The sequence below is a fragment of the Cololabis saira genome, chromosome 5 (assembly GCF_033807715.1).
Source record: "Cololabis saira isolate AMF1-May2022 chromosome 5, fColSai1.1, whole genome shotgun sequence".
Classification (NCBI taxonomy): domain Eukaryota; kingdom Metazoa; phylum Chordata; class Actinopteri; order Beloniformes; family Belonidae; genus Cololabis; species Cololabis saira.
The window spans coordinates 25,972,808-25,988,803 of NC_084591.1; the positions used below are offsets into that span (position 1 = coordinate 25,972,808).

General features: G+C 40.1%; 1 protein-coding gene across 1 annotated transcript in view; it reads right to left on the reverse strand.

Moving 5' to 3' along the window:
* The window catches only part of LOC133443984 (protein arginine N-methyltransferase 8-B), a 24,942-nt gene extending 9,267 nt beyond the window's left edge, over positions 1–15,675 (reverse strand). The window contains exons 1-7 of the mRNA XM_061721377.1: positions 15,036–15,675; positions 11,088–11,333; positions 9,361–9,516; positions 4,502–4,565; positions 3,175–3,317; positions 2,193–2,280; positions 901–1,016 (exon numbers count right to left, since the gene is read on the reverse strand). Of these exons, the coding sequence (XP_061577361.1) occupies positions 901–1,016; positions 2,193–2,280; positions 3,175–3,317; positions 4,502–4,565; positions 9,361–9,516; positions 11,088–11,333; positions 15,036–15,104 (882 nt within the window). The 5' untranslated portion in view covers positions 15,105–15,675. The remainder of the gene's footprint in view (positions 1–900; positions 1,017–2,192; positions 2,281–3,174; positions 3,318–4,501; positions 4,566–9,360; positions 9,517–11,087; positions 11,334–15,035) is intronic.
* Between the last annotated feature and the right edge of the window lie 321 nt (positions 15,676–15,996).

The following is a 15,996-nucleotide window of genomic DNA, read 5'->3' on the forward strand; positions in this document are numbered from 1 at the left end:
TTCTCACTCCTAAACTGATATGTGAACCGGTATTAAAAATTGTAGCACGCTTTTGTTGTCCCAGGAGCACGCCAATGGTAATGAGCATGTAACTAAAATGGTTGGCCCCATGATGATGTAAATCTGGCAAGACCTGCATAAATAACTTGGCTCAGGTACAGAATGAGTGATGGCCCAGAATTACTTGATTGAGGTGGCTGGGGAAACACTTCTACGCTCTGAAGAATACAGATGAGCTCATCAGATTAGTCTGAATACACTTTCAAAGTGGTATAACACCAACTGTTATTAGGGCAGGGTGGCATGTTGGCTCGCTTTATTGCCTTATAGCAAAGAGGTTGTGAGTTGACTGGGGACATCTGTGGCTGGACCGTGGAGCCCAAACAATTGCACCTCAGGTCCAAACTGCTGCTTCTAAACTGGAGAGATGTATGAGCGCAAGCTCCTGTTCATCCTGGGGTGGATTATGACTCTTTTGCCTCTGTCCTTGTAACAGCTGGGATAGACTCCAGCAGCGTGCATCTCTGTGAAAGAGGCCTGACTTCTAATCGAATCCAATGGGGTAATTGTTTCCCTAAGCATGATTCCAGCGCTAAAAATGAAATCTGATCGATAGCGAGATTACCATTATGCTGTTCTGCCAGCTAATTATCACCAATGACACCGATGCACAACTGGCAGGCTAATCACATCCTGCTGGGAGCATCTGTAATGCTTTCGTGGCACGTTGTAAATTTAATTAACAGGCTGGTGATGTGTGGCCTTGTGAAGAAAACGATGCCACTGTCAGTGTAAACTCTCCTTTGACATGCAGCGGCTCCACGGTCGACAATACGCCAGGCTTTGTAATTGTCCGATCAATCATCAACGAGAAGGCGGCCAACACTTCGCAGTAGTTACCTTGACCAGGCACGAGTTGGTCACCACCTGTTTGGGGTCCACCACGTCCACCAGGGGCTCCTTCATGGCCACATTGCGGATACAGGTCATGTCAAAGCCATAGACGTTCTCCCACCCTGGCAAATACAGCATGGTGGAGTTATTTTATCACCATGGTTTTAGTTATTGTTTGCCTATTTCAAACATATGTAACATTCTTTCTTTTGTGACAAACGCAGCAGGAGGTGCAAACAGTTACAGTAAGGGAGGCGCTGACAGAATGTCCCACAATAGTCCACCTAACAACCCATTTCTTCGAATTCTGGACTGAATTTCATTTGAACAGATGAAAAGACTCATTAAATTGTGCAGTGATTTGTAAACATGTGCCTCCTTGAACTCAAGAGCCCATACTTACCTCACATAGCCCTGTTTCTTTAGCTCAATCATTTCATACATTAGTTATTCAGTCTCTTAGGATACTGTGTCGGCAAGCCTCTTTGCCGTGACCTAATAAAAGGAGAGCAACTTGAGCACTTTGGAGAACTGGTGATACTGCACAGGGTGCAAACCACTCAGGGCTTTTAGGAGGAAGTCCATTTGCATTTCTTTCTGCCCACTTATTTAAGGACGTGTGCAGTCCAGTGTAGCAGCAATGATTACAGGATGCTGTGGGAAAGCTTCTACTGGAATCTTTCAAAAGACCACTTTGAGCTCACAAAGAGGGGCCTATGGGGCTCTTTGCCAGGAGGGAAATACGTTTTTCATCAATATCCGCACAGCAAAGCGTGAGACCCTGTATGTTTCACGTTATAGAGGTAATGCAGTCTAAAGTGAACAATCCAGACATTATAAGACAGCGCTGCAGTGCAAAAATTTGAACCAATAGGTTATAAGTATCACTGAGTTTCATACTTTAGTTGTATAATTTCCCAGATGTGTGTGGGAGTGGGAGTAGGAGGCCTGTTGGTTGCTGTTGTGTTTGTTTTCCTTGTATTTCCTGGGTTGCGCACTGGCTCAACAGTATGTTGGCGGTGTTGTTCTTCTCCTGTGCGTGCAGTAACAAAATATCGCCCACGGTCCTCCATTGAAGGTTTTGAGTAGGATGTGTGATGGAGAGGCTTGTTGACCTATGATACCAATTATCGCCCCCAGTCTTGTGCCAGAGGAAAAGTTCAGAGTTATTAGCTGCGCTGGAAAGCTTGTGTGTGACTGTGCCCACACTTGGAGTTGTGGACATTTTTCTCTACATGCATATATAAAAAAAAAAAATCCCCAAGGTGCCCATTAAGTAAAAACACAAATACACTTACAGTGTATTTTGAAGTCTTTGAACTGCCTGTCCTCTATGGCCAGCACGTACAGGGAAGCTCGGTCCGGAAACATTAATCCACCGGCTTTCTGTTTCACAGTGGAGGCGAGAAAATAACTCAGAAATTAATTCTGGACACATTATTAATGTCTGTTACAGCTGCAGCAACATTTCATTTGTCAGTCACTAAATGTTTAAATCACTTATTACGACCCACTAGAAGTGGGATGTAAAAAGTGGGTTTTATTTTACGACAGAGTCAACTTTGGAGAGAGTGTGTGGAGATGCCCCCCAGTGACAGCCGCTGGTGTGAGCAGCCTTCAGTCTAAATCACATGCACATCGAACCCCAAAGTAGAAGAAGTCGGGATGCAAAGGAAAAGGCAGCTGAAAATGGGTGTAGTGATTCTTACATTTACTTTCACTGTAATTTGGTTTCAGACAGTATGTACCTAGATATTTCTTATTTGTTCTTTTAACAATATAGATAACTTTATGTCAGGCCCCGTACAAATTCTAAATATCTACTTTGTAATCCTTTTTTTCTAAAGACACTTAAAAGCCATTCTGGCACCAATAAATTAAGCAGTGCAGCTGTGAATTTGTGCTTTTCTTCCTGCATGTATTTCTCAGTCTGGTTCCTCATTTTCATCTTTGGTCTATAGTTTCCATTTGTTCTACAAAAGATCAGGAAGTTTGATTCGTCTGACCACAGTACACGTTCCTACAGTGTAATGGTGCAGCTCAGATGCTGTGACTCCCTACGACACTTGGCAAAACTTGGATAACAGTTCTTGATGCATGGACCTTGGAGGGATTGGAAATGTCCAGTGACAGGTTTTATCCTTGTCCTTTAAGCACTGAAATGCCTCAATAATCTTGGGGCTAAACTGTCTATAATTAATAAACGGTCAAGTAAATGTAAGAATTTTCTTTCTTTCTTTTCTTTATTTTAAACTGATCAGGTCTAACCAACAGACGTACCAGCCACTTGTCCCTGGCAAAGATGACAGTGTTGAGCATGGATTCATAGAAGAGCGAGTAGCCCATCCACTCAGATATGATGATATCCACCTCTTCAACTGGAAGCTCCACCTCCTCCACCTTGCCTTTGAAAATGGTGATGACTGAAACAACACACAATTCCTTTAAACCTCATTTGATGCACATGCACAGTTCATCCTTACAACAAATCATCTGACTTGTTGACATGCATGAAAAAGTACAGTTTTTCTATTCTACGACTTGATTGTATCAGGAGCTAATAAAAATCAAGTCAAGAGTCAGCAGCCCTACATGACAAAGTAATTCAAAATTCTCAATTTCTCAATCTCTTACGTCATTATGGATGAATTTTGGCCTTCTCTGTATGATAACATTGCTTTGGTTCATTTAGGTTTGTTATCATTTGTTTTATGTACAGCTCTTCTAAGGTCCTATCACACCACTCCAACCTGACAGGGTTGGATTTTTACTGGTCCATTTCACACCTCGATTGCTGTGTGTTTTGTATGGAAATAGTATATTTTGGTAATGAAAACCGGTTGACTCAAGGAGTCCTGTGGCTGTAAGGTAAATTTAAATCCCCCTCCCCTCCCCACCAATGTGCTCGATATGAGTAATTTGTGATGATTTGCTGGTTTTGATATTCACCAAATAAGGCGCAATGCATTTTGGCCAAAGTTTTCTTCTTTGCTCATCTGTCCAAATGATCATTTTCATTTTGTAAGATGCAGCTTTTTACTTAGCCTGCCAATGCTTCTGGATTGATTAAAATGTATATATATATATATATATATATATATATATATATATATATATATATATATGTATATATATATATATATATATATATATATATATATATATATATATATATATATATATATATTTTCTTTTTTTATTTCTTATTTTTCCAATTACCCGATCATTTTTGTTTGGAACTTTTGCTGTCTTGGCAGGCAATTTTTATTTAGCTGTTGCAGGGCTGCTGTGATAAAAAAAACAAGCCTACATATACATACATATGTTTTGAAAAGAAAAATTACTCAAACAATGTCGAACAATGCAAGTTAATACAAATGAGAAACTGTACAACAGTGTGACAAAGGAATAAAAGAGCTCTGGAATTTACATTATCCACAATCGCATAGCTCTTTCTATTCCAGACGTTTGCTGTCTGTCTCTTCTGCCTGCCTTCCTTCCGTGACTTTCCTCTACGGTAATAACTAGAGCTCTATAGCTCTCTGGGATACTGAGGTGCAGGATTCATCAAAAGGTGGAGACATAGATGACCAGAATCAGGTCTTACCACTGTCAAGGTGGTTGGACTTGATGATCTTTTCTGAGTACTCTGATATACTGGAACATTCAATCTGTCAGGAGGAAAAAAAGCAGTTACTGTTAGAATAACTTCATACAATTAAAACGCGATCCCAAACCCTCACATTTACTGGCTTGGCACTAACGACCTTGCTTGTCTTTGGCACATGGTTTTTGTTGTGTTAACCCTATTTTTTTATGCAAAATGCAAACTGAAATATAGACTCATCTGCCCACAGAATGGGTTCTCCTGTCAGCGTGAGATGAACTCATGGCTGGAGAGCTCCCGCGCCGGATTGATATACGGCGTCCTCCTTGTGTAATGTAGTTCTGGCTGACATTTCTGGATGCAGTTACGGAGGATGTTGATTGTCACAGCTTCTCCCAGGTATTTCCAAGCCAATCCCGAGGCCTTCACCCATCACAGTTTACTCTGCTGAATGTGGGATATCTCAGAAAGGTCTAGATTTGCTTACATCTTTTATGTACACAGATTTAAGTTTTTGTTTTTTAGAACAAACATTTTAGAAATTATTCCATTTTTTCTCAAAATTGTGTTTGTAAATACTGTTAATATATTATATTTTTACTGTATAAAATTATTGTCTCCAAAGTCACAACTTGACTTAGAGTAATGTTTTGAAATTATAATTTTTCTGACCATTATGAAACTCTGCAGGGGACATTGCTACAACTTTACCTGTTTGTGAGAAATGTTGACCAAAATTCTGGGCTTCTGCCTTGGCATACTGTTATTTAATCAATCTTTGTGCTGCCAGGATGGATAAATAAGTGAGGCTTCTCCTTGTGCGTTCAATTGTAAAGGATTGTTGATTGTCTTGCCCATACTTTTCGGGGAAAATTTAGTTTCCGGAAGCCAAATACAGATTTTGACACCATTTTTTTCCACGTGTTCCCAGTTTATATTATATACAGACAACTAAATCACAGTCAATGTTGACCCTTGGAGGCAGTGGTCACATCTCTCGTATTGCACCACTTGGTCTTGAGGGAGCAATAATTCTTCTAGAATAACGTTGTTATTTTAAAATCACTCCTCAGGCTAATTATGCCTGGTTGCATCAGGCTCCCTGGGGAATAAAAAGAAGAGTAAAGAATACAAAGCCATCTTAGTTTAGTATCTCCTCGTGGATGCTGGAAAACCTCTCATTACTCCACATCGCTGCATGATTTGTTTAAACAAAACTGCAAATCTAGTCATTTAAAACAAAGGAGCAGAAAAGTCAGATAATGATCTGTCCAGTTTTGAGCATTGAGGGTGAGTGCAGCATGTTTCATAGCTTGTATCCATGACAGCAGCAGCGATAACCCAATATGGGATCATCATCTGACATAATGCGTCAGGGTTCATTTAGCAGTGTTTGAAATGTCCCACAGTTAAACTGAAATAAAGACATTGAAAAAAAACTGTAAAAGGCACGGATTATACAAAGTGATATGATTTGGCAAGACTCATATGAAGGGCTGCCAGAGTTTCTTAATTAAACTAATGTAAGGTCATAGATACTCACTCCTCAAACACAATTATCCATTGACTGCAGCAGGATCTCCAGCAGTTTCTATTGTGACATTTTAGCCTTTTTTTTAATTATCAGTAATTTATCTTTCTTAATCTTCCCTCTGAGTCCCAAACGTGGTGCTTGAAAATGTTCCTTCTGCCTACAAATGAACCACCTAGGAGGGATATATTGATGTACCGCCACCAGCAACATTGTAACAGCCAAATATAAAAAACTATGGACTCTTGTATTAAACAATTCCCAAACAAAATACAACAGTCAAACAAAATAAGGACATACTGTACTAGGCTGGAATACTTGGTCCAGTCTGAGAGTCAGACTTTCACCTGAGTGTACACTCCCCGCGCCTGGAGACTGTTTTTTTTTCTTCTTTTTTTAAGAAGTTGTTTATTCAGTTTTTTTTCTTGTGGCAAATGATCCGTCTGGTCACAAGAAACCATAGGACTCGTCAATAGGCACTGTTGTGGATCGTCAAAGTTCTTCACCAGGCTGGGGCCTAATCAAGTAACCACATATCTGCATGGGACAATGAGATCTTGGGCTCTCATTTTTGAGTGCCAATAAATGGAGCATAGGCCACACATCAGTAGTGTGATGGACAAACTAAACAATGTCTTGAAGAGATTAAACTTTAGCTATACCTTCTAATGGAGGTCATCGGTTTTCCCACTGAGCAACCACACAATCGATCCAGGAACTTCACATTAGCACAATCTTTAGCAGCCCTTCTGTAGTCTTCGTTCGCCGTTCGTAGAGGACTTATCGAGAAGCTTCTTGTGCCCATCAAACATTAGGCTTCACCAGCTGCATAAACAAATGCCAGTGCAAATGTTGCACCTGGTATAAGCATGTGTGTTTGCTTTTAGGCATACATCTGCCTGTATTATTACCCCGCTGGCATGTGATAATAAGGCTGCTGATGCCATCCCTCTAATTGGGAATGAATCCTCATTTCATCTTGCATCTCACCAGGAAGAAATAGCCATTAGCCACGTGTCCATCAGAATCACATTTCATTGTCGATACAGAAGCCTGGAGGGATGTTGACACAGGCACGTCCTCACACATGGCCGGCACTTCCTGTATATCTCACCAGTGTCAGGAAGAGTCACAGTCACTGTGATCATGCCTGTGGGCTCCCCCCTCATCCTTTACCTTAGGGACACAGCACATACACCTTTCTAATTTTACCTACATGTCGCAGCATGTCTGCCCTCTGGCTGGACAGTTAACCTTAACTTAGACAGGAGCAAAAGTTGGGAATGAGGCGGTTGCTTGAGCTGCAGTTCATTACCGTTTAAGGTCAGCCATTTTTTTAAATTAAATTACTATCACGAATTAGTTATACAGTTGCAGCATGTATTTTTGTCTGCTTAAAGGTAGATGCTCGCTTAGAATAAACCGCATTTCCCAAAGAAGTTGGGACGTAAAGTAAAATCCAATGCAGTGTGTAGTGCAAATTATTCTAAACTATTTTAATTTAAATCAAGTCCAAAGACTAGTAATGATAATATCTTGACATTTAGAAATAATATTGTTGTAGAAATACACCAAAATGTGGAATTTTTTGTGGCAAATTACCTCACTACTAGGTTGACTCAAGAAGAAAACTTACATTTTAACTGTGGCACAGAATCAGAAGATCAGAAGTTTAAAGCCTCCTTTGTCTTCTCCTTGTCCTCTGGTGCAGGAGCGAGGGTGCTGATAATAGATTTGTTTATATTTGTATGCATGTATTTTTTTAATTGGAATATTCAAGTTTTAACTTGAATTTGTGGATGCAGCGGCAGATTGCATCCACTAATAATGGCTTCTCCAATTGTTTCTACGACCATGTAGTGATTTTAGATGGTAGAATTGTGATGTACATCCGGAGTACAAAACTCATCCATTTTGGACTGTTTTTCTGTTGTTGCTCCATATCCATGGACAGATACTCTAAATATTCTGATGATCATCGGACATCCTTGCAATTTTACATTAAGAAATGTAATTGCTTTATATATGTAGCAACTGGAGGGATATCAAAGATGTTATCCTGTGTGTGCTCTCAGCAGTTAGATTTCGGAGTTATCACTCTTACTTTACGTTATTTGTTGTTTGTTTTGGCTACAAAAGCATTTGATAAAAAGGCTCTTGTACTTAAATGTGTCTCGTTTTAAAGATCTGGTTTAATATTCAAATGTGATTCAGATGAAATGTTGGATATTGACAACACGGCATCCCAGTCATTACCCAGTCTGGTCTCGAGACAAAACGTGACAAATCATGAAACAGAAGGAATATTGTCAGGGCTGCTGAACATGAATGCTATACACGATGTACACTGAGGAGGACGCTCACTGTAGCTGACCCAGCATAATTGTTACTAAAATGTGTTGTTCTGGTATCCAGCATGTTATGCACATGTTTGGCAGATTATCAATGTAAATCATGTCTTTTTTAGTCTTTTTATGAGTTTCTCACTTATTGTATGTAATTGTATTCTTCTGTATAGTTTTACTAGCGATCACTAGCAGGAAAGAATAACAGACACTAACATTACACTAAAATTAGTGTACTAAAATTGCATTTCACGGACACATATCGTATCTGCAAACTGTAATTTGAATAATAACATGACTTTTTGAAATTTCACTATAGATCTGGATTAAATGATCAAACTCATTAACAATCCACTCTTTATCTGCCACTTTTGCACTCATTTGTCCTCATTAAAAATATACTTTTCTTTCCAACAATGACCAAAACTGGACCCACAATTAAAGCAATCACTTTTTCTATTTTATAACAGTGTTATTATAAGAGCGTTATGGTCAAGTTGGCCTACACTGCCCCCTCGCAGACTTACCTCTCACATCAAAGGCAAACAAACACGAGACTCAGTGGAAAGTCAAACACGCACTCTGAATGTCAATGAATAACTAAAGGAAAAGTCTCTGGCCAGTTCTGAGCTAATCACTTCTCCCCTGAAGCACATGGAGTTAAGCTACCCCAAAAAATAAGCTTCACATGGTCATCCCGGACGAACACTTAATATGCAGCGTGTGCTCTGAGACGCACAATGACTCACAATTACTTCTGCTCCAAAAACGCAGTAGCAGTGAGAGCTCCCAAATCACTGTCCCACCTGAGAGATCACACTGTAATCACCTGCGTGTCATATGAGACATGCCGTGAGGTTTATGCTAATTCTGAAGAAAACAGTTACAATGTGCTGATACGCACTCAGCAGACTTTCACACACAGAATGAACAGATCTGTGGATCCGTCTGATCACTTTTCTCCAACATAAAACACATCTTACCCCATATACGTGCTTTGCCCCCGCTTTAGCCGCAAACATAGAGAGGATCCCAGTCCCACTTCCAACATCCAACACGATTTTGTCCTTGAAGATGTGTTTGTTGTGGTACATGGAGTTCCTGTACGTGAGGGTCCTCACCTCGTCCTTCAGCATTTCCTGGTTAGTATACGATAAATAATATAAGCAATTGTTGATACTGCTAATGAGCAGAGAGAGAATTGTTTATGTTCAATTAAAGGCATTGATTGGACACTGGGAGTCTGCTGTGATAGAGGAGCAGGAACAATGCACAGCCTTCAGCTAGTCTCACTCTGCTCCCTCTCAGCGGCATTGGTCCACATTCAAACGCATTTAATGGCTGGTTTTTCTGAATAGGCCACGTGAGCCCGCAGGCTTGGGCTGTCTGCATCTGGTTTTTGCTTCTTGCACAGTGTGCATGCATGTGTAAATGGAAAGAGTAAGCAGAAATGACAAGAATGTACCTGACCTACATTCCAAAAATGTTTTTTTTTAAACAATCTCAAAAGTTGCAAGTCACAATAGTACCGTGCTATTTGTATTTCTTTTTTTAGACTTTCATTGACCAACTCAATAAAATTCAGCTGAAAATGGAGGGTGGTGGTAACTACACAAAGAACATGAGCCCAGGTGGTAGTGATGATCTAAAAGATAGAGAACGATGTCCACATTGTCTTGATGAGGCTTTGATGAAGAACAAAAAGCTCAAAAGGTTTTGAAGATGACCCGATCCTTCATCTTTGTTTCACCAAAACAGTAGTAGAGCTTTGAAGGTCATCTACCACAAAAGGAAGATCCCTTGCAGAAATGTTTCTCTGGAATACGTCAGATCTCAGGTTCTACAAAGGGACTGAACTGTAATGGCAATCAACATCCCTAAAAATCTCTGTTAGATAAACCTCTAAGTTAAAAGGTTGTTCCAGCAGTTGAGAACAGGAGGATGAGCTACAGGGGTGCTCTGCCTCAAGAAAAAACATTACGCACTGTCACCATTTGCCATCCTTTCAGAAACACAATAGTGTGAGGAAGTGTGAGGCAATTAAGTCTAAAAACAGGAGAAGAAGAAAAAAAAGCATGGAAGACAGCATCAGGGGAAGCATATGCAGCTCCTAGTGAAAAGGCAAGTTTTAATTATTTTTTGCCTGTATTTCTTTTGAATTTCTTCAAAAATCACCCAGGAACATATACAAATTTAGTTTTATAATCTGTACATTCTTCATATCCATAATGAGGACATTTCAGCCACAGATTTGATTCCTGTGATGTGTAATTACAGCAAATCTGCCTGGTGTGCAGAGAGAAACTAGACTAGAAGGATTTGAATATAAAATTGTATGAGGTCCTGAAGGGAATAAGTCCCAAACTGTTAATGTAAAATTCAAACAGCTCCAGTTTAATTTTTATCTGTGTGACTTCCACATTTGTAGTCTTTCACTGACATTCTACAGCTGATAACATGTACAGTAATTGTATTTATATGACTTTACCATACCATTTACCATCTGTTGGACAATTTACTGTAGAAATGTGGAATTTTCTAGTTTACTTCCATGAATTCCTTATTTTTTCAGGATAATTGGTCAATTAAATTAATTGGCTACCTTAGTTGGTATACCTCACAAGTGTCTGGCAGTTGTATGAATCTTAAGCATGCATAACCCATATATGTTTAATATCAGCACCGTTATAATACTGACATACGGGCATACCTCATGGATACCAAAGTGGGCATATGAGTCAAAGTAATAGTCTCTGGAGGTCATCTCCTCTGGATTGAGGAACTTGGACATCTTTCCGCGCCCGGGACAGCTAGGAAGGCCGGCAGCATGACCCATATGAGGAGGGCGGGAAGGCAGAGGGGCATGCTGGACAGAAGGGACGGGCTTGGGCAACGAGGTTGGTTGCGCCGACTGAGAAGGAATTATGCGGATCGGCTGTGGTTGTGACTGTGTTTGCTTGAAAGAGAAATAGAAAGAAAAGGAAACACGTCATTAGAGATGAGCTGAGTTTTTGTTAGCTGGAATCCTTTTGGGGTAAGAAACAAAATAAGGATAAGTATCAGTGTACGAGGATTTTGTTTGCGTTCCCGGACAGTTTACAGTCATTAGATATCACCATCTTTATTTGCAGCAGTTGTTTTTGTGCCTCTCGACTTATGTTCAATGCAGTAGTCAGGGGAGCCCATTGACTCTCCAGAATACAACCGGTCACTGATTTGAAGTCAGTTTGTCCTTATGGAAAAAGGAGAAAACTCTGCAGTGCACAGAAGGTAAACCCAGATTATCACCTGTCAGGCCTGCTGGGAAGGTCTTGCCATGCTGAGTGTCAGTTGAGTTGGGAAAGCAAAAGAGAGAGATGGAGCAGAAAAACCCCTCATCTCACCACAAATTGAGCTAGAAAACCATCCTCGTGTTTATTCCCATTCCAACTATCAGATAATAATACATGATGTAAATATTTGCCAGGATGAACAAGATGGCTTGATGATTTCAGTGATCATTCAGTATTACAGCAACATATTTAAAATATTATCTTGGTGAAAAAGCTAAATATAAAACAAAACTGAAAAATGTAAATGTTTTCTGCCATTTCCTTTCTCTATACATTTTTTATATATTTCAGCAGTACCTTCTGCCTAGCTTGAGCCATATTTTCAGTTTCACTTATCTGTCATCTAATCACATTAAAAAACTAAAAGACTAAATGCCACGAAACTCTGTGTAAGGAAGAAGCATGGGCATTTGAGGACTGTAATCTCTGACTGCCTTTCTAGCCACCTTTTTCATTTTTCATTTATCCAGTTTCTACTACTACTACTACTACTACTACTGTCATTTAGCAGACGCTTTTATCCAAAGCGACTTACATCTGAGAGAACAACACAAGCAAGAAATCACATAGGAGGGTACAGCATAGGTGCTGGTCCGACCGCTGTGAGTCCGGTTGGAAACAGGTGCTGCCATGCAAGTGCTAGAGAATTTTTTTTTCACATCAATCTCATGTCTCATTCTAATCTTGCAATATTTTTTGCTACAGTGCTGAACTTGAATTTAAATTGTTAGATTTCTGGATGTTTCAATTATCATTCTCTGCTGCTCAGATCTGCTTTCCACTATGCGAGTTGCCCCTGCCGTGTCCCGAATACATGCTGAGATCAAGGCAGCAACATTCTGTTGATCCCATACGATCAAAAAGGTCTGATGGAAATAAGTTTTGCAATTTAAATTGGACATCATACAATGTTTTCCTGCTGGGCCTCATAAAGACTCAGACAAGTCAAGAAGACAGTATGTGAAAATAATGGGCTTTAAACCAACCACAACATGGTGAATACAAAGTAAAGCTCTGTGCTCAGTACTTTTGTCCACATACTGTACAAATGATGAATCAATAATTAACTGACAACATGTATAATCACTTATTCTCTGTTGCTGCAATGGAGTATTACATTTTGCAATACTGACTTTCAATGATCATAATCAGCAACACATTTGTTTACTTTTGTCTAATATAACCATTAGGTTAAGATATTAAAGTCTCATCAACCAAATGTAGTGAAGATTAAGATGTACATTTCAATGATAGGTTGCATGAAAACTCCAAAAGGCTCCGTTATTAAAATGAAGGCAAAAAAACATTTTAAAATTACTGCACTTTTGATGTGTTGAATTGATCTCTATAAATAAGATTAGAGATATTATTTTTGATCAAAAGGGTAAACATAAAAATTAGGGTGAGTATGGTTTTCTCTGTAGCTTGAGGATCACAGACAATTTGTCACTGCTGGGTGGAGTTCAGAAAGTTTTGAATACATAAATAAACCATCATATTCTTTGTGAAAAGTTTGGCTTGGTGTTAAAAAGCAAAGACCAAAGAAAGAAAGCTGTTTAGTTCTGTGGTGAAGGGTGTTCAATTTTCATCCTTTGGATCATCAAAGAGACTTTACATTCGGCTAAAATTGCACCATCATCTGCTATGAGTCGTGTGCTGTCTTGTGTAAAGACTGCAGGTTGAATCTTGGCATCATCTAAAAAAGAGAAGAAAACAGTTGATGCAAGTTTTGACAAATAGAGACTTTAAACCAAAACTGACAGGTGAACATCACTGAGCCCCAGGACAGATGTTTGAAGCTGTCAATGCTAGTTTACGGAATATCTGGGAACAACGGTGGAGAAAAACAAAATCACGCTCAGTTTAATTTTGAAAAAGACTGCATTAGGAAGCAGATATTGTCTGAGGAGAGCAGCCACAATGAGTTCACACAATGGCCCAGAAAAGAGAGGACAAAAGAACAGTGCCTGCCTTTGACCATCAAGATCTCTTTACTCAGTTGAGATTTGGGAAGGACATCTCTGCACTTCTTTCTGTTATAAGAATACACAGTCACTTGGTACTTGTTTGGCCGTGGCCCATGTGTGAACTCTGTCGATATAAAAAAAAACACACGATAGGAATTCATGAACGTGAGCCAAATAACATATTTTAAGAGAAACTGCCAGATCATCTGTTAAAAGGGTATAGCTTTTGATATTAGTAAAGACATAATACTTTTGTGTCACCGTTTCATGGGGGAAAGAGCCTGACATTCAGGAAGGAGAATTGATCTTTTGCATTTGTACCTCTTACTGCCCCTCCCAACGTAGATATTTCAAACCAGCAAACAGAATCAGCAGATGGGAAAGATACATCTTATTATACGGTGTTACTTTCTGCCCACAGACATAGATAAAATGTTGAGAGTGTGAGGATGGCTGCTTCCAAGAGTGTGCTTTTAGGGAACCTTTTGGGATGAATAATGCAAGGAGCATCACGAGCCTGTCTCCAACTTCAGAGGGTGTTTGAATCTCTAAAGCATCACTTCCAGATGAATCAACACCCCCGCTATGTACAGTCACGCCACGAATACAGATGTGACACACAATTCATTGAAAAAAATGGGGACTCCTGCTGTGCTACGAGAAAGGCGCAGCTTCCAAAAAGGAGCCACAGGAAGTGAATTATGCATGAAGAATGAAGAATGATTTTGGAGGAGGATTTCGCTGACACACCTTCAATTCATCAGCCTACTTTCTGAAAAACTGCCCCACACTCCGTGTATCATGTTCTCGTTTTGTCTGCAAAGTACTGCAGTACCTTGGACAGCGCAAGAGAATCCCAGCAAAGCAAAGCAGCCCACTGTCCCGCTCAATCTGGCATTACTCATAGTATCCCATTTTAGATCAAAAACGTGCTGTTTTTTTGTCATAAAACTCAAATACACTTAGATCTTTTTAAAGGCATAGGGGCAATTTGTCTCAGAGGACGGATGCGCAGCATATTCTTCTTTATAGGCAAATACAGTATCCCGTTCATGAAAGCAGAAGTGATATCATTCAGCTCTTTAAAACAAAATCACTGCAGTGCGTCCCAACAGACACCCGCGGGATTTGATGGAAAACATTGGACTTCTCAATTTGCACGTTACCGGCACCAGCTCTGCATAATACAATGCGTGTTTCATCCGAAAGATGAGGGGTAAGCATCATCTCAAAAATCAGACAGTCAGCAGCCTGAAACGTGTCTGAGATGCAACTTCTACTGCAGGTAGATCTCATGCATTTCCAGTTTCTGCAGCACTCTCAATTTACATTATAATCGAAGGTGTTTCTTACACTTACCTCAGTGCTCTCACACTCCGCCATTTTTCTCCTGAGGAGCATGCAGCGGGACGAGTGCTTAATTCCCATAAGAGCCTGCAAAAATATGCACTTACACTTGATAGAAGTAGGCTTAAAGAGAAAGGAATTGATCCCCCCCCTCTCCTCGAGATTTTTCGCACTCCTTTAGTTTTTAACCATTAATCATCTCTCATTCTTATCGCAAATTGAATCTAAGATCATGACAAAGACACTAAACTAGTGAGGTCCCAAGAGCAATGTCTCTACAAAGTGCGATGGATCCCATGTTGCAAAAGTTTGCCGTGCAGCCGTTCTCGTTCCTGGAGAGCGTGAAGGGAAAGCGCATGGGCGGGCGGGAGCTGGAGTAAAGCAGATCACACATCGTTTCCCGTGGCCGGGCAGGCGCAGACGGGACTCTCGGAGGATTGCCCGCCGTGAAAAGCAGCAGATTGTCATAAAGGGGACGCTTCGGCCCCGGTTTGATTGATTCCTTTACCGCAACACAGCTTCTAAAAATAGCCTCCCAGCCGCCGCGGCTGCCTGGCAGGACGCAGAGACGCAGCGGAGCGCAGACAGACCCGACTCCTAAAGTGTCTCCGATCAGCTGCTGTCACAGTTAATGTCATCATCTTCAATGCAACACAACTCATCCGGATCGCTGCTCTCCAAGTGCTGAACTCGCCTGGTCAGAGAAAGTTGGTAGCCTCACTGAAAAAAATAAATCTAAACGCATGTAACATATTTAAATCTGTGATATTAACAAATAAAAATGAAGTTTGTTGCTTTACATGAATACATCTAGTTTTGAACTTAATCTGCATTTGTTCAAAAAACAAGACATTGTGCATTTTTTTTCCTTAACAAGCAGTATTTATGTAATCTCAGGCAATCTTTTCATTTACACACAAACAACGAGCAATGATACTTTTCCTTTAACAATTTTAATCTATTGGGCAGATTG